The sequence below is a fragment of the Lupinus angustifolius genome, unplaced genomic scaffold (genome assembly GCF_001865875.1).
Source record: "Lupinus angustifolius cultivar Tanjil unplaced genomic scaffold, LupAngTanjil_v1.0 Scaffold_134_24, whole genome shotgun sequence".
NCBI lineage: Eukaryota > Viridiplantae > Streptophyta > Magnoliopsida > Fabales > Fabaceae > Lupinus > Lupinus angustifolius.
In genome coordinates this window covers 1-19,990 of record NW_017725411.1, presented here as the reverse complement: position 1 = coordinate 19,990, position 19,990 = coordinate 1, and the positions used below count along the sequence as shown (strand labels likewise).

The 19,990-nt window shown below is 29.8% G+C and overlaps 3 protein-coding genes across 5 annotated transcripts; all 3 read left to right on the top strand.

Annotated features, from left to right (window-relative positions):
* Window positions 1-417: 417 nt before the first annotated feature.
* LOC109340062 (protein C2-DOMAIN ABA-RELATED 3-like) lies at window positions 418-3,033 on the top strand. Its single transcript, XM_019577631.1, has 4 exons — window positions 418-558; window positions 695-891; window positions 1,267-1,362; window positions 2,845-3,033. Exons 1-4 carry the CDS (start codon window positions 435-437, stop codon window positions 3,031-3,033), a joined length of 606 nt encoding a protein of 201 aa, XP_019433176.1. The 5' UTR covers window positions 418-434.
* A 271-nt stretch (window positions 3,034-3,304) lies between these two features.
* LOC109340063 (prostaglandin E synthase 2-like) lies at window positions 3,305-8,320 on the top strand. The gene is made up of 6 exons (XM_019577632.1): window positions 3,305-3,727; window positions 4,757-4,891; window positions 4,994-5,072; window positions 5,934-6,028; window positions 7,263-7,430; window positions 7,871-8,320. Exons 1-6 carry the CDS (start codon window positions 3,397-3,399, stop codon window positions 8,029-8,031), a joined length of 969 nt encoding a protein of 322 aa, XP_019433177.1. The 5' UTR covers window positions 3,305-3,396; the 3' UTR covers window positions 8,032-8,320.
* A 2,929-nt stretch (window positions 8,321-11,249) lies between these two features.
* LOC109340065 (protein C2-DOMAIN ABA-RELATED 4-like) lies at window positions 11,250-14,114 on the top strand. 3 transcript variants are annotated; one of them, XM_019577635.1, is made up of 5 exons: window positions 11,250-11,386; window positions 11,523-11,719; window positions 12,095-12,190; window positions 13,673-13,991; window positions 14,033-14,114. In XM_019577635.1, the coding sequence occupies exons 1-4, from the start codon at window positions 11,263-11,265 to the stop codon at window positions 13,961-13,963; spliced, it is 708 nt and encodes a 235-aa protein (XP_019433180.1). In that variant the 5' UTR covers window positions 11,250-11,262; the 3' UTR covers window positions 13,964-13,991; window positions 14,033-14,114. The 3 variants fall into 3 exon arrangements, with proteins under 3 accessions (XP_019433180.1, XP_019433179.1, XP_019433181.1); XM_019577634.1 differs by having other exon boundaries at window positions 13,673-14,112; XM_019577636.1 differs by having other exon boundaries at window positions 11,287-11,386; window positions 11,539-11,719; window positions 13,673-14,109.
* Window positions 14,115-19,990: the final 5,876 nt, after the last annotated feature.

Genomic DNA, 19,990 nt, shown 5'->3' with positions numbered 1-19,990 from the left:
CTTCACAATCTGTACGACTACTTGAATTTAACTTTGATAACTTCAACTACTTCATGTTTATATTTTACAGATTCAAACCGGAACCAAGATATGTCACCATAAAAAAGATGGTAGTTTTTCTTTAGAAATAAGAGTTTCATTTTTAATCCATATTAATATTTTCCTTCCGTTATTGAGACATTAATCTTTATTAATATTTTCCTTCCGTTATTGAGGAGTAAATCAACACCGACTAAAACTAAATATTAAAAAGAAAACAGGGTTACTAAAATTAGTATTACCATAAGTGTTATTTAAGGTTTAAGCCCCATCAAAATCAAAATGTATATACATAATAGTAACGATATAATTATTAAAGAATAAATAGAAGAGTATAAAGTTGACATATGATTTTGATTTAGCATTGGGAGGCTTACATAATAGAAGAGGAGTTAATGGGCATTGTTCCAAAGCATTATTATTGTTCCAAAATAACTCTCAAAAGTCAAAACCAACCTTCAGGTTCATTATTACACTTGTTTCCAGAAACATTCAAACAAACTCAATCCTCATTTTCTGGTGGGTCCCTCCAACCCCTCTCATTATCTTCTATTTTTCATCTCATGATACAGAATAAGAAGAAAAACAAAGACAGATTAATATAATTAAATATTATTATTATTATTATTATTATCTAGCATGAATTCTGATTCAGATTGGATGTGTCACAGATATTACTATAAAAGAGAAAAAGAAGAGATGGAACAATATTCATCAAAATCAGAACCACCAAAATCTCTAATGGAGAATCTTCTTGGTCTTCTAAGGGTTCGTGTCAAACGTGGTGTCAACCTTGCTGTTCGTGATGTCCGTAGTAGCGATCCTTATGTTCTTCTTAAGATGGGCAAACAGGTAATTAACTACTCTCTTCTATTCATCACTTTTTTTCTTCAATTGAGATTATAATTTTATCACAATTCAGATTATATGACTCTTTTTATATAGACCCAGGAAAACATTGAATCATGGGGTGTCACCAAATTTTGTAATTTCTTATGGTATCTACTTATGGCCATAAAAAAAATTCTTTCATGCTTCCTTCAATTGATGTTTACTCAATACAAAAAAATCTCAATTTTTTATTTATATTGACACAAAAAAATTTGCATTCATTAGTTGATGTTTACTTAATAATATCATGGGGATATGGGCTGAATTTTAGTCATAGGAGCATTTTAAATTCAACATTCTAATTATAATGCACAATCATGATTTTGGTTTTGGCAGAAACTTAAGACTCGTGTGATTAAAAAGGATGTGAATCCTGAGTGGAATGAAGACATTACCTTCTCTGTTTTAGATCCAAATCTTCCAATATTACTGGTAAGTGAAATTGATCAATACAATGTATTTTCTAGTTTATAAGGATCCTGTCACAGTTTTATTATTTTGGTGTGTGAGTCTGGGAAGAAAAGTCTATTTTCCAGGCAAAGTTATATGAAATTGAAAGTAAGAATGATTTTACAATATGCATAGGAACATAGACGCATCTGAACAATTTAGGACTATCTGTAATTGAATTACTATGACGCAATAAATTTCATAATTTCACAAGTCATGCTTTGGAAAATAATCTGTCTTACTCAGCTATGGTTCCAATGATGCTGGAGATACGAGATTGTTAACTTTGTGTTATTCTTGCATCACTTTGTATGTGGCAATGCTTGTTTGATATAAAATCATATTTGAGTTTTTACCTAATAATAACTGAAGCTTTTAGAAGAATTGTTAATTAAAATGGTTCAAAATTTCTATATGATTGGATTATAAGTTCGATCATCCCCTTCAGAACTAGGTAGAAGGCTAAAAGTATTGTGTGAGGCGAAGTGTAAGATATAAAAATCATTCATAATCCTTTTACAGTTTACTTAATCGATTAAACTTTTAGGGAAATTGCTTGCCATACCAATGCATCAGCAATTTGATGCTATACTTCACTTCTAAGTTCTAACCTTTATCACTTGAAAATGAAAAGTGGACATTCTATCTCTGACAACAAGTAAAGCCACTTTCAAATGTGGAAGTTAGAAAGCTTTGATAAGTATAATGGAGATACTCTTACAATCCAATACTAATGCAGATGATAACACCTCACATAGATAAACTTTTAAAGATCCAGATTTTAAATTATATGTAAATTAAAATAATATTAAAAATAATCACTCATCATTTAACTTATATTCCAGTATTAGGGAGGATTTGAGCCGTCATAAATATGGTTGGTTAGTGAACCAACATTTAATGCTAACGCTTGAGTATTTTTCTAACTTTCTTTTAGGACATCACAATACAAAACATCAAATCCTAAGCCTTGAGTTTATCCACCAATATTTGTACTATCTTCCAAGTGTTTCTTCTATTTTTTATATATAGAGAAGTGTATTCTCCAATATCAAAAGAGAGTATGATTGTTCTCTTATTATATCTTGTATTTAAAAAAAGTTGTAACATTTAACCACTTAGTAAAAATGTTGTGATTATTTCACTCATTATTATTTTGAGAGAGTTTTTTCAAGTTAAATATTTTATGATAGTTCTGAAGTTTTCATATATGATATTATTTAGATGACTCTGTCATCCAACACTTTCTAATGTGTCTAAGTTTCATTGCATCAAAATACAATGAACACATGACACAGTCATTTAATGTGATCTAATATTTATTCATTTTTTTGGTATTTCTGATATCAATTATTAAACACTTTCTTCCCTTACGAAGATAATATCACGTATATCTATTCTTCTCGGACCCTATCCTTTTTATATTTGGACTACTGATTAATTGATGATCCTTCCTGATTGCAGATTGTGTATGACCATGACACTTTTAGCAAAGACGACAAAATGGGAGATGCAGAAATCGAAATCTCGCCATTTATAGAAGCTTTAAGATCGAACGTAACTGGCCTCCCAAGTGGTTATTTAAAACACGTAGACCACAAGTTAAAAATAATAGGAAAACGGGTTGACAGACACGATAATGTCTGTCAATAAGCTAGTCTATATAATATCAATACAAAGATTTATATATAGTTAATGTACTTTCGGAAAAAATATGTGACAAAAACTATTATATATCTTCTGTCATACATCTTGTACCACTACTTCATGTATCATGAGTTGTGATTGATTGAAAAATATATATTTAAGTTAAAAAATTAATTATTAACTAATTTTCTTATTAATCATAATTCATGGTAAGTGATATAATGGTGTGGGATAAAGGACGTGGTCCGAAAAAACAACATAAGTCATAAACCCTGGACACTTCTTCTAAGTTCTAACCACGCAACCAACTCATCACAGAGATAAACAGAAGAATCTATTTCTGATTTTTCATTTGAAAGCGCTCTCACTATGAGAAGGGCATCATCAAATCTCGCTTCCTCTCTTCTCTCCAGAACCCTCGCCGCCGCCTCATCACCCGCCCCTAATCGTTTTCTCCACTCCGCTCTGTACCGGAGCACCACCACCGGCGGCTCCTACGACCACCGGAGATGGTTCTCATCCCTCCTCCGCCCATACACTGCCGCGTCTCTTGGCGTTGCCGGAGCTATGTTCACCGCGGTTGCTGCCACCTCGGTTTATCAGGAAGCCCTTGCGAAGGAGCCGCCGCCGCCTGAGGTTATCCCAAAGGATGTCGTGCTTTACCAGTATGAGGCTTGTCCTTTCTGCAACAAAGTTAAAGGTATGACTGTTTTTTCCTTGTGTTGATGGGGATCAGAATTTAGATGCATAGATAAAGTGAAGCAAATTTTGATTTACGTAGTATGCTGTGAATTGCAATTGATAATTATTATTACTTTGTTGAAATTTTCATTTATTTATCACTGCAATATCTTTGATTCAGAGTTTTAAAAACCAGATTTGCTTGCTTTTAGTTTGCTGTGAATTTTGTTTGAGATTAATTTGGATATCTATTATTACTGTAATACTATCAACCAATTATGCACCACTAAGTTAGTTACTATAGGATTCAAATTTTTTGAATGGTATGCCTATGTGTGATTGATTGATAGTGTAGAAAACCTTTGAACTGACAATTCATTGTGACAAAATCTATTTTATTTTATGATTATGTGAAATTCGCTTACGAGGATAAGACAATATACATTTACTCTCCCCGACTCCATTAGGTGGGAGCATTATGCATTGGGCTACCTTTCTATGGGGAACACATCTGTTGTCCCACTTTTTGTACCAATCCATGCACCACCTGATTGGTTGAAAAAAATTATTAAGTTAAAATTGCAATTATTATATATTTTTCTGATCAATCATATTCTCTGACACATTGAGTGGCACAAAAGAGTTAGTGAGACAGCAGATGTAGACCCTTTTCTATGTGATATTTGACAAAAAAAAAATTATGCCCAAAGAAAATGGTTTACACTCGCATTTAATGATTCATATGTTGTTAGATGACTGTCAATACAAGATTGGATAAGTGAATGAAATTTTACACCGACATAGTATCAAAATTGAAATATAATAATCTTAAATGGAAGCATTAAGTCGTGTAAATAGAAAGAAGATTAAAAGTAAACCCTTCTCTATCACTTTCCAGTTTCCACTACAACCCCCTAATTGTAGGAGATATAGCTAATCACTAAAAACAAAAGGTACATTGGTAGTCAATCCGTGATATTGGTGTACTGGATTATTCTGTTGTGCTTTCACAGCCTTTTTGTTGCTGATATTTTACTGCCTCTACCAGCGTTTTTGGACTATCATGATATACCTTACAAAGTTGTGGAGGTCAACCCACTTAGTAAGAAAGAAATCAAATGGTCTGAGTATCAGAAGGTTCCAATATTGGTGGTAGATGGGGATCAACTAAATGACTCATCAGGTTTTTGTCATTCCCCCAAAAATTTATTATTAAGTTTTTTCATGTTCCACTGAATGTCTCTCACTGTAATATTTCTCTTAAGGTTTGTTCCCTTTCATGCAGCTATAATTGACAAGCTAGGACAGAAGATTTTGTCAAAGAAAAAGGCAGATGAGGAAGACGAAGAGACGAAATGGAGGCGGTATGGTTTTCTTTGGTCATATTTTATTTCTCAATCTAGCATGTCTAATAAAAGTAAGAGGGTGAAGTGACTACAATTTCTCAATAGTTTGGTTGAATTTCATTTCCCCTATTTTAGGAAGTTGTTTTCACACTTCATTTGACCCAACTACCAAGGAGATGCTGTGTGTGATTGGAAGCTTTCTTTCTTCCTTTGCTTCTATTACTTTACTTCTTTTACCCCATTTTGTACAGGGTTGAAGACAATATATTTACTAATGACTTTATAAAATTGTCACTTTATTTTACTTTTTACATCATACCAGTCAGAACCTATGTCAATTGTCAAAACAGTGTAAATTAAGTTGCTGCTCTTTTTCTGTGTGGTGCTGTTAATTTTAGCTTTCTATCTATTTATTTGATTTTAGTCATTACTATGGTACAGATATCTTGTTAGAAATATAATTTTCTAAGTTCTTTATGGTTTCTCAGATTTCAGTCAACTTCTAATATGGGGTAATGATTTGTTTACTTTGACTCCCTGGATTTATATAATTGATTCAATATCTCAATTAATGGCATTCTTTTATGTTCGAAAGGCTAGGTATAGACTTTAAACATCAGTCTTGCTTACATGTGTATGGGGAGCAATTTTTTTGAAGATGCTCATTTTAGGATCGATGTTTATACTTAAATTTGTCTTCCCAAACAATTTGCAGTTGGCTTGATTGCAATTTATAGTAATATAGGCAACCTGAGTTGTTCTCAGTGAATCAAACCTATCACATGAAACTAAGACATAATAATACCAGGGGGAAATGATTGAATCCTATTTTAGCGTAGCATATAAATCTAATGATTAATTTTTTATGTTCTTATATAGGTGGGTTGATAATCATTTGGTACATGTTCTGTCACCGAACATATACCGAAATGCTACTGAAGCACTCGAGTCCTTTGACTATATCACCAGCAATGGTAAGTTGTTCTACTTTTGCTATAGGCATCTTTTTTTTATATTATCATTTACATTAAGGTTAGATAAATGTTTTTTATTTATGTTTCTTTCCACTAAGTTTCTTGTTAACCGAAGTTGTCTATTATATCTTCAATAAGCATGGATTTCAAACAAAGTCTATTGCTGCTATATAAGATGCAAACATAATCACGGAGTTCAGTAATCCAGTTTCTAGCATGAGAGTCTTTTACAAGTTGATGACCTATGAATGAATTAAATTTACATGTTGGCTTTTTCGTAATTGAATGTTTTTGAGAAAGTGATACAATAATTGCTATTTATCTTACAAAATGAAAAGAAAAAAATAGAAGTAAAAGGAAAAGAAAATGTCTTGAAAATGTTCTTTATGTTTATGTATCTTTTAGGTCTGGCCACTTTAAACTAAGTTGCTGGCGTCACCCTTGCCCTTTGTGTGTCTTGAGTATAAGGGGTTTATTTCCTTAGGTTTGTTCTCATTAAGTTTTTGACTCATTAAAAGAGTGTTTTGTTAGGTAAAGTAAGAAATTCAAGCACACGAGAGAAGTGATAATAAGTACACACCAATTACATAACTGTGTTTGCCACATGCTCCTTCCCGATAATATTTGCTATTTATTTTGGTTATCTAAGAAAAGACCAGCTTCATACACCTACTCCATTCTTAGTTTTGCAACTTGAAAAATGTGGGCTTGCCGCAGTAGTGGGATCCTTATAAATTTGGTTGCCCCTTTTCCAATTGGAAATTTGAGCTTTAAGAAGACCCAGATGGGCGTATAAAAGGTCCTGATCTGCCAATCAAAGGGATAAGACACTTCAGATTTCTGTCTGTTTTTTGAATTTTGGTATATTTGAAGATATTAGAGACTTGTTCAGATGGGTGTGGAAAGAGGTTCTGGTGGGTAGGGTGTTATTTTTCGTCTTCAATAAGAGACTTAACCCTGTCCCATCTGTTGTGTGTTTGGTCGGTCCGTGTTATTATTTTGGGCCATATCACCATGGCTGAGGCTTCTTTTTTTCCTTATGCACACATTGCAAGTAAATGATTTGCATGCAGATCACTCTATATTGTGCTTTTGTCTGCTTTCAGCCTGTGTTATCATCATGCATGCAAATTCTTAATTTACTTAATTTTAACATCTTTCTTTGGTTGTGCTCTATTTAAACTTCAACTTTGGATAATGTGTGATGGTTTATTTCATTTTATTGATATTGTAGGCAATTTCAGCTATACGGAAAAATTTTCAGTCAAGTATGCTGGAGCTGCAGCTATGTATTTTGTGTCTAAGAAGCTGAAGAAGAAATATAACATCACTGATGAACGTGCTTCTCTGTACGAGGCAGCAGAGACATGGGTAGATGCTCTGAATGGCCGGGAGTTCCTTGGTATGTACTCTACTGTTGTGTTAAGGAGACTATTATCAACGCAAGAGTATGAATACATTATTTCTTTGTATGTGTTAAACTCAAGCCGGAGATTGCTTCCTATCTCAAAAATCAAAATCCATTAATTCTAAATTTTCTTTGTAGTGGTTTTTCTCGAAAGAAATGAGTAGCTTATAACCTTGACAAATCAAAATATTGATCATAAAGTCTCCATTTTTTAATAATTAGTTTTAATTTTTTTAATTCATGGGATCTTCTTACAGTAGTTCCACTAGATTGATTTGGAACCTTGAAAGTTATCAATAATTCAGAACCTGTGTAACCATTCAAAGTCTCCAGCCTTTGCTTCAGTTAATTTCAATAATTTTAGGGTTAATGTGATTAACAGTAATGTTGCATTCCTTAGACATGATACAATGAATGTTTTTCTGTCTTTTCAGGAGGGTCAAAGCCTAACTTAGCTGACCTTGCTGTCTTTGGGGTTTTAAGGCCGATACGCTATCTGAGAGCCGGCAAGGATATGGTGGAGCACACACGTATTGGTGAGTGGTACACAAGAATGGAGAGTGTTGTGGGAGAATCTTCCAGGATTAAAGCATAAACTGGGTTATGCTCTTCGGTTTGGACTCTGCGTGTTGAAAGCAAAGACATTACGATTTCTCAGTAAAGGTACTTAGTATTGATGATATTTATAATGGTAGGCAAAAATTTGCTGAACAATTAATTCTTTAGAAGAAGGGAAATCTTCTGTTATAGCTTGTTGTTTTTTGTCAAGATTAAAGAAATTGAGCTGTATCAAGGAATAAGGAAATGCCTGTTGTGCCTGTGATGTTTAAAACTTTGGGTGCGATCATAATTTATACTACATAAAAGGATTTGATTGAGATCAAGTATAGAGTTTGATGTAATCACTGAATCAACTGATGTATAAATAAATCTGTACCTATTGATTAATTCATTCTATGAAAATCTAATGGTTCACGGGATTTGAATTATAAAAATATCATATTCTTTCATTAATTTGAAATTGTATTATAGACTTCTTGTCTGCAATGTCTAGATTATGAGAAATTATGAGTTGATATATCACCACCACATCTCAGCCAACAGTTGCACAATGTTGTTAAAATACACAATAAAATGGATGAATAATTGTATTTATTTGGAACCACGAATGTATAAACCAACTAATATTTAATATGTATACGTTGATAGTGTAACTGTTTTTTACACTGTTGATATATTATCCACTATTCATATGTTAATTATCATTGACTCTCAAACAAAAGTAATATAAATCGATGGTTGATAGTGTGTTGTGAGTGTAAAAAACTTTCTATTATTAGTGCATACATATTAAACTGATACTTATATTTATTTGTAGCTAGAGTTTAAAATCTACGCATCATCAGTGAATAGTGAATAAGTTACCGACAGTGTAAAAAACAGTTACACGGTCAATATACACGTATCAAATCCATTGGGAAACGATACCTGCTATCCTGTTGTTGACAAACATCCAAGGTCAAGTTGTGATTACAACACCATCGTTCAACATTAGTTTATAACTTCGACATTTGATTCATGTTATGAAATGATTGCTTTGAAAATTTACCCTCATGTTTTCGCTTACAATTTCTCCTCGTGTCTCCCTTTGCCTCACATAAAAAATTACATTTTTGTTTAAAATTTTGTGCTTATAAATGAGGGTCATTTTGAAGTTAGTTCATTAATTTTTTTTTAGTAAATTACACAAATACACTCTAAGTGTTAGTGAAATTACACAAATTACTCTTTCATTTATACAAAAAAAACCATATTCTATATACACACATAATACATTACACTCACTATCTTTGTATAAAATAAGTATGATCTTTTAATAAAAAATGACGATAAATGTAATTAAGTTAAACAAAATATAGTATATTGTCGAAACCAGTGTTGTAAAACTCAGTTTGTGTTGGCATGTTCAACTGGTAAATCGGTCACCCGGTCCTAATACCAATACAGTACAATAATTATACCAGTCATGCAATCATACTGATTAAAATTGGTCAAATCCAATCAAAATTGGCCAAAACTGATCCAAACTGACCAAAATTGATTCAAACTAGCCAAAACCGGTCCAAACTGGTCATACCAGCTAATTTTCAATTGAACGGTATCTGTGATATCAGATTTTTATTTAAAATTAGTTTTGTAATGAAAATAAAAAACTATTGATTTTTTATTAACTTGTCAATATTAATGTTAATATATTAAATATGTACATCTAACTTCGCTGGTATATAATTTAATTAGTAGTGAACCACTAATATACCATTATTCTGATCAGTTTGATGATCGATTCAATATTAATAACACTAATTGAAACAAGTCTAAATAATATAAGAATCAATACATTTTCATTGTTTTTGTTCATTATAATATAGTATAAGTGATTTAAACAATATCTCTTTAAAATTATTGATGTATTTTGTACTAAAAATAATGAAAATGTATTGAATCATATACTATTTATATTTGTCTCCATAATATATAATATTTTGTTTAACTTTATTACATTTGTCATCATTTTTTATTTAAAATATCACACGTATTTCTCATGCTAGAGTAGTCATTATAATATATGTATAATATATAAATTAGGGATTTTTTGTAAATATAAAAAATGAAGGAGTAATTTGTATAATTTACTAAAACTAAAGGATAGTGTAATTTACCCTATTTTTTCAAAGGACCATTATTTGCAAAGAACAAAAACTTTAATAAGTTCAATACAAACGACTTAGATTTCAGACAAGTCCATGTGACATAATAATCAAAAGGCTTAAATATAATTTTTGCCCCAAACATTTATGGGTAATGCTAAATTTAGTTTCTATTTTTAGTCCATTCTATTTTGAATCAGTATTAATTTATACATTGGCTTTAACTTTAGATGAAATATGCAGGCCACACTAGTAGTAACACATGGTATTGTTGACTAAAATAAAAAAATAAATGGACTAAAACCAAAATTCTATTTTTTATAAGGACCAAAAAGGAAATTCACATTTGTAGAAGAAAAAGAATATCACTCTCCTCCATGTTAATCTACTCACCTTTATCATAAAACTTCATTAATGAAGAAACAATTATTTCAAAAAATAAAGAGAAATATAACTTTCAATAATACATCTATCATTTGATTATAATAAATTTATACTTTTGCCATTAAAAATAATGAAGAAAATATGTATGTATCTCTCTATTAATGAAAAAAATCATTGTTCATTTAATTGAATCCATCAAAGCATTCACATGCCAAAGTGTTTTTGCTTCTAATTAAGTGAGTCCTGATGTAGCAAATCTCAGTTTTGCCACTGTTAGACTTAGTCTTAAACGAAAAGTTCCTTCACAATCTGTACGACTACTTGAATTTAACTTTGATAACTTCAACTACTTCATGTTTATATTTTACAGATTCAAACCGGAACCAAGATATGTCACCATAAAAAAGATGGTAGTTTTTCTTTAGAAATAAGAGTTTCATTTTTAATCCATATTAATATTTTCCTTCCGTTATTGAGACATTAATCTTTATTAATATTTTCCTTCCGTTATTGAGGAGTAAATCAACACCGACTAAAACTAAATATTAAAAAGAAAACAGGGTTACTAAAATTAGTATTACCATAAGTGTTATTTAAGGTTTAAGCCCCATCAAAATCAAAATGTATATACATAATAGTAACGATATAATTATTAAAGAATAAATAGAAGAGTATAAAGTTGACATATGATTTTGATTTAGCATTGGGAGGCTTACATAATAGAAGAGGAGTTAATGGGCATTGTTCCAAAGCATTATTATTGTTCCAAAATAACTCTCAAAAGTCAAAACCAACCTTCAGGTTCATTATTACACTTGTTTCCAGAAACATTCAAACAAACTCAATCCTCATTTTCTGGTGGGTCCCTCCAACCCCTCTCATTATCTTCTATTTTTCATCTCATGATACAGAATAAGAAGAAAAACAAAGACAGATTAATATAATTAAATATTATTATTATTATTATTATTATCTAGCATGAATTCTGATTCAGATTGGATGTGTCACAGATATTACTATAAAAGAGAAAAAGAAGAGATGGAACAATATTCATCAAAATCAGAACCACCAAAATCTCTAATGGAGAATCTTCTTGGTCTTCTAAGGGTTCGTGTCAAACGTGGTGTCAACCTTGCTGTTCGTGATGTCCGTAGTAGCGATCCTTATGTTCTTCTTAAGATGGGCAAACAGGTAATTAACTACTCTCTTCTATTCATCACTTTTTTTCTTCAATTGAGATTATAATTTTATCACAATTCAGATTATATGACTCTTTTTATATAGACCCAGGAAAACATTGAATCATGGGGTGTCACCAAATTTTGTAATTTCTTATGGTATCTACTTATGGCCATAAAAAAAATTCTTTCATGCTTCCTTCAATTGATGTTTACTCAATACAAAAAAATCTCAATTTTTTATTTATATTGACACAAAAAAATTTGCATTCATTAGTTGATGTTTACTTAATAATATCATGGGGATATGGGCTGAATTTTAGTCATAGGAGCATTTTAAATTCAACATTCTAATTATAATGCACAATCATGATTTTGGTTTTGGCAGAAACTTAAGACTCGTGTGATTAAAAAGGATGTGAATCCTGAGTGGAATGAAGACATTACCTTCTCTGTTTTAGATCCAAATCTTCCAATATTACTGGTAAGTGAAATTGATCAATACAATGTATTTTCTAGTTTATAAGGATCCTGTCACAGTTTTATTATTTTGGTGTGTGAGTCTGGGAAGAAAAGTCTATTTTCCAGGCAAAGTTATATGAAATTGAAAGTAAGAATGATTTTACAATATGCATAGGAACATAGACGCATCTGAACAATTTAGGACTATCTGTAATTGAATTACTATGACGCAATAAATTTCATAATTTCACAAGTCATGCTTTGGAAAATAATCTGTCTTACTCAGCTATGGTTCCAATGATGCTGGAGATACGAGATTGTTAACTTTGTGTTATTCTTGCATCACTTTGTATGTGGCAATGCTTGTTTGATATAAAATCATATTTGAGTTTTTACCTAATAATAACTGAAGCTTTTAGAAGAATTGTTAATTAAAATGGTTCAAAATTTCTATATGATTGGATTATAAGTTCGATCATCCCCTTCAGAACTAGGTAGAAGGCTAAAAGTATTGTGTGAGGCGAAGTGTAAGATATAAAAATCATTCATAATCCTTTTACAGTTTACTTAATCGATTAAACTTTTAGGGAAATTGCTTGCCATACCAATGCATCAGCAATTTGATGCTATACTTCACTTCTAAGTTCTAACCTTTATCACTTGAAAATGAAAAGTGGACATTCTATCTCTGACAACAAGTAAAGCCACTTTCAAATGTGGAAGTTAGAAAGCTTTGATAAGTATAATGGAGATACTCTTACAATCCAATACTAATGCAGATGATAACACCTCACATAGATAAACTTTTAAAGATCCAGATTTTAAATTATATGTAAATTAAAATAATATTAAAAATAATCACTCATCATTTAACTTATATTCCAGTATTAGGGAGGATTTGAGCCGTCATAAATATGGTTGGTTAGTGAACCAACATTTAATGCTAACGCTTGAGTATTTTTCTAACTTTCTTTTAGGACATCACAATACAAAACATCAAATCCTAAGCCTTGAGTTTATCCACCAATATTTGTACTATCTTCCAAGTGTTTCTTCTATTTTTTATATATAGAGAAGTGTATTCTCCAATATCAAAAGAGAGTATGATTGTTCTCTTATTATATCTTGTATTTAAAAAAAGTTGTAACATTTAACCACTTAGTAAAAATGTTGTGATTATTTCACTCATTATTATTTTGAGAGAGTTTTTTCAAGTTAAATATTTTATGATAGTTCTGAAGTTTTCATATATGATATTATTTAGATGACTCTGTCATCCAACACTTTCTAATGTGTCTAAGTTTCATTGCATCAAAATACAATGAACACATGACACAGTCATTTAATGTGATCTAATATTTATTCATTTTTTTGGTATTTCTGATATCAATTATTAAACACTTTCTTCCCTTACGAAGATAATATCACGTATATCTATTCTTCTCGGACCCTATCCTTTTTATATTTGGACTACTGATTAATTGATGATCCTTCCTGATTGCAGATTGTGTATGACCATGACACTTTTAGCAAAGACGACAAAATGGGAGATGCAGAAATCGAAATCTCGCCATTTATAGAAGCTTTAAGATCGAACGTAACTGGCCTCCCAAGTGGTACTGTAATATCAAGAATACAACCAAGCAAGCAAAACTGCTTGGCAGATGAAAGCTGCATCACTTACACAAGTGGCAAGGTTATCCAAGATATGATCCTTAGATTGCAAAATGTGGAATGTGGTGAAGTAGAAATCCAATTGCATTGGATTCATCTACCTGGTTGTAAGGGTTTGTGATATTCTTATATGTTTGTTTATTAGCAACTTCATGCATATAACTTCAATAACCTGATTTTTATGTTGTAATGTAAGGTTTATTTATTCAAGTGTGCCTATTTTTATGAAGTTTGTACATTACAGTTGATAAATTTTTCTTAAATCCTTGTTTTAGAATATGCGGTTTGTCACTTTTTTTCCTTCATTTTTTTAGATTCTTTTTAAGATGAAGCTGGTACTGTGTTTTTCTTACTTCATACCATTAAGTATGCACTGCTTTTCAGCTATGTGAATTATAGTTATCTTATGTTTTAGCTTTATTTTTAATGATATACCTAAAGTAAGGGTTCGTTTGTTTAGCCTTTTATCTTTAAAAAAAGTGTTTTATGAGTACTTACTATATTTATATGCTCAATTGATTGGCCTTTCACTAATAGCATTTGTCTAAACAAGAAATGTGGAAACCTTCTAATTTTAGCTTTTCACAACAATTTTTTTTTTGTCAAAATCATATTTGGAGTTTTTGTGTGTGTTAATCATAATCAATTTCAGTGGTGTGTAACTAGACTAACTTCAGCAATTATCTTGTAAAAAAAAGGTGAGAATAATAAATTTGAGTCTTAGATTCATACCTGAATATTTATGATTAAAAGTTAGTTATTAATCACTTGATAATCTTATATATTTAGATTTTATTTTTTAATTCTAACCATAAAAAAGATCCAATAATTTATATTAATTATTTTTATTTCTTACAATAATAATTATTATCAGCTAAGTTCATTTTATACCCATAATCCATATGCTGAAACCTTATCACACTTACTTGACCTTCACTACAAGGGCAATCACTCATAGCTAAAAATGTTAGGGCCTGTTTGGTTTGCACATTTCCTGTTTTCATTTTCATTGAAAATGAAAAATACAACTGAAAATGTGTTTGATAACATCTTTACGTACATTTTCGTTTTCTGGAAATATTTCTTAAAAATGATGAAAATTTGAAAACGTAAAAATCATGTTTCCATTGTTTTCTCTTGAAACATTGGAAACAAGACTCCAATGCCTCTTCAATCCATGTTATCTCTCATCTACTATGAATCATTCATTCAAATCATTGTATTGCTGTTATTACACGTAACCTTGTTGAAGTAGTCAAACTTTCATATATTTTTTAATTCTTTTATTTACAAATAGATACCCACATATGAGTTTTATCTTTTTAATTTCTCTACAGTGTTATGATTATTAATATTTGATATACTTTACTATCTATTCTCTCTCTTTTATGAGTGTAATATATATACACTATTAGTATAAAAATTTATACATAATCATTATATCATTCATTTCATTTTGGATAATTTTTTAAAAAGTCAATGAAGATCAAACACAAATGGTGAATTATGTCGTGGCAATACTATCGGTGTATACATTTTATTATCTTTTTTAATTAAAATTTCAGTTATTTTCCCTTTCCCTAATTCCCATTCTCCTAAAAATCAAATTCTTTTTTTTTATCTTTAAGAAAAGAGACTCTCTTGTTATATTTTAAACTTTTTGGTATTATCGATAAAAAAAGACTTGTTAGTATTTTCTCCACAAATATCTAAATTATAATATAATTCAAGTATGGAATATAATTCAATTATGAAATCAAGTGACTTGGTCTATTTGCTGGTTGCTCTCTTTAGTGTTGTAGTTATGGCCTTTCTTCTTCATTTATTAAAGATATAGTCTTGAGATTAACTTCATATTTGCCACATATATGGATATATTTTGTATTATAGGCAAACATATAGTTCTTTGTATGTTGCCATCATTACTGGATAATGATGAGGAATAATCTAATGTAGAGAGTTACTACTTTATGCAACATATACATAGATAAAGAGAAAAATATGTATAGGCTGAATGTGTAACGATTTTTTACATTGTTATTGTATTATTTATTATTCATTATTCATTTTTAATCATTATTAACTCTGAAATAAAAATAATACAAATAAGTAGTAAATAATATGTTGATTGTATATACTTAAACATACTTCCATCATTTAAAAATAAAAAACAAATTGAAAATATACAAAACAAACAAATTTTTATCTTTTCCATTTTCTAGAAAAATAAAATGTCATATGGAACCAAACATGTTTTCACATTTTCATTTCATGGAATTGAAAACTATTTTCACGAAATAGAAATAGAAAATAAAAACATGAAATATTTTTACAAAACAAACATACCCTTAAGTTGTGGAGGGATACATGTATACTTTCATAGTATAAAAAATTAACATATTTATTTTTGTAAATATGCTAATTACTAAGGCGTGTTATTGATCACTCCACCCTTACAAATTGTAAATTAACTACAAAAATCTAATAATCATAATAATAGTATTGTGTATCACGATAATAACTGTGGGAAAAATTATTATTTTGTAATGAGCTTTATAAATTATATAAATAAAATAAAAAAGTTTATAATATTGTAAATTATGTAAAATTTATAAACAATTTATTGAGAATTTGTGGGGCGAGTGTTAGAAATTCATAATTTCTAATTAAGGTGGACATCATATATTTAAGAGAATAATGTATCTCCTTGTATAAGGAGATAACTTATCTCCTCTAACCAATAAAAATGTGACATGTGTGTTATTTTGTTTATTTTTTAAAATATTTTTATAGAAAATAGTGAAACATGACACGTGTCATGATTTCAATGGCAGGAGGAGATAACTTATCTCCTTATATAAGGAGATACTCCATTCCCTATATTTAATACAATTATATCAACTATTTATTTTTTGTTACAAAACAAGTGATCTAATTAATGACAACCTATAAGACTTCTAAAACTGATAATGTATATATGCTTAATGAGTGGATATACAAACGGTTGACCTATAGGGGATAATGAGAACCCTTATAAGTTAACACATAAGGAACAATTATGATCCTCAATACACCAAATCACAAATAGTTTTCACCTCTCCCCATCAGATAGAAAACGAAGGTCCCAAAATGTATTAATGATTTGGTTGAGGAAAATCATCATACCAAAACTCTCTCAAAAGATATATCAAAGGAGCAGATCAGAGAACATTTATTCAGGAATGCATATAAGACTTTATATCTCTATTTTATAATATGTGTAAGAATCAGGAGATTCAAGATCCTATGATTGATATTTCACCACTCCTCAAGAAATATCTAACAAGTGGTATCAGAGCTTTAGGTTCTAAATTTTATGGTTCTTGATTAAAGATGTTTTCCCCTAATTTTTTTATGAACCATAATGTTTTAAATTTGGGGATTTTTATGCTTCCGCTATTGGTTATGAAAATTGGGTATTTAGGAATAATGATGATAACTTTTATCTGCTTCTGCTGATGTGAATTATGAGTAATTTGTATTATGAATCATTGTAATATGTGTTGAAGTATAATTGTGCATGAACATTAAATTAAATTTTATGACTCTGTTATGTCATATGTATATTATATGTGCACTAATGTCTTACTATTGGACATTGACTTTTATTACTTTCACAGTTTTTGCAATTTGTTAAAGTATATGTATAAAGAATATATATATATATATATATATATATATATATATATATATATATATATATATATATATATATATATATATATATATATATATATATATATATATATATATATATATATATATATTCTTTATACATATACTTTAACAAATTGCAAAAACTGTGAAAGTAATAAAAGTCAATGTCCAATAGTAAGACATTAGTGCACATATAATATACATATGACATAACAGAGTCATAAAATTTAATTTAATGTTCATGCACAATTATACTTCAACACAGTATAAAAGATATGTTCTTGATGTTTTAAAGTTGAGCATGATTATATTCAATTTGGAATTTTTTGATAATGATTTGCATATATATTTTTATGCATTTAACTCTTGATCTATTATGTATTTGATTAAGATTGCATCCATTTTTATGTGTTGATATATATGTAACATATGCTTTTTTTATTTGGAATTATATTGTGGGATTAGATTTGTTAATCATAAAAGATATCAAATCTGAAGGTTTTAATTCCAAGATTATGTTTTTTATAATAGACTCATATTGTTTACTTTTTGTCTAGTAATTAATTTTGAATTAATTGATATAATATGTTGCCAAAGTAACCTCTATTGTGGAAATTGATTAAAATTACACTGATGAGTATGATATTATTTATGCGAATTGTGTTTGGCCCAAATGAAGACACAATTTAGCCAAATAATAACATACTTGTAATGACAAATATGTAACAAATATAAAGTTTTTTTTTCATGTGAATAATAATCGGTCCAAAGAAAGGTTATTGTTTGACAGAACTAATTGTTAATATTTGATCATTAAATTGAGAGTACCACTTACTAATTAATTTCTCTGTCCAATGACTAGAAATTGATGTTGTACTAGGTATCTTGTGATAAGTCTATTATGTGAACATGTCTTGTTTTATGTATATTTACTGACTTGTTTGTTTAAATGGTTGCCACACTTATGGTTTGTTACATTGTTTAGTGGTTGATTGCATTATTAAGTCGTTGCTATTGTTGAAACATTGTTTCTGTTTGGATAGCTTGCTCTGCCGTGTTTAATCATGTATAAATGGTAGTATTTTTTTAATGGAAAATTCAAAGGGACCATCACTGGAATTTGAAATGCAGTCCTTGTGATGAGAATGATGCAATGCTATCAATAGGCTATAATGAATATACGTATTTATATGTCGATATAAATAATATATGTTTTGGATTAAGGTTATGTTGAATCAAAGTCAACTAAATGGTTTTTTTTTGGAAAATAAAATTGTTTGTCATTTTAAGTGAACCTATTAAATATGAAGTCACCAAAGTGACATCTTTTCTATGAATTGTTCATAATAAATATCAAATGCTAGTGCATATATGTATCCATGCGGGTATTAATCGGTCCAAAGGAAGATTATTATTTGGCTGGATTATATACACACATGTGATGGTAAACATATGATTGTTATAAAGTTACATATGTAAATGACAAATCAGTCCAAAGAAGGGTTTATTATTTGACATGCATTATGATCAATTTTTGACCACAAACAAGAGTATCATTAGTGATTGATATGAAATATCAAGCTAATTGTATGTTTGAATTTTATGCGGATAATGACCGGCCCAAAGGAAAATTACTATTTGGCTCAAATTACAAAAATACTTGTAGCAATAAATATGTGATAATCATATAGTTTTCCATGTGAATAGTATGTCGGTCCAAAGAAAGGTTTATTGTTTGACAAGACTGATTATCAATATTTGATTATTACATTGAGTGTACCACTTTCAAGTTAATATTTTTGTCCAAAGACTGAATATTAATGTTGTGCTAGGTAACTCGTGATATGCCCCATTATCATTTGAATTTAAGTATTAAAGTTGAATGTGAGTTTAATTGCAAGAATGATTGCAATTTGTTTTGTTCTTTTACTAGTGTTTTAAATATTTCTGCTCAAATTAAGAACATCCCATTTCTAAATATGATAAACTTTAAGGTCTATAAGGAAGTCGTAGAAATTATTCTCAGCTGTATTGATTTAGATCTGACACTTCAGGTGGAGAAATCCATTTCTAATCTAGAAATCTTCGATGAGGTTAAAATTGAGAAATTGGAACACTTTAACTGAATGTGTGTAATGATCATGAAATGATCTATTATAGAAGCGTTTCAAGGCTCTATTTATGAGGGTCAGAGTGCAAGAAAGTTCCTTGAAGAAATAGAACCATGCTTTGCCAAAAATGAAAAGGCGGAGACGAGTAGCCTTTTGGCTAAACTCATCTCCATGAAGTATAAAGGCAAATGGAACATAAGGGAGTACATTATGGAGATGTCTAATCTCGCATCAAAACTCAAGTCACTTAAGTTAGAGCTTGGTGATAACTTGCTCGTACACTTGGTTTTAATCTCACTTCCTGAACACTTTGGGCAATTCAAAGTGAGTTATAACACTCA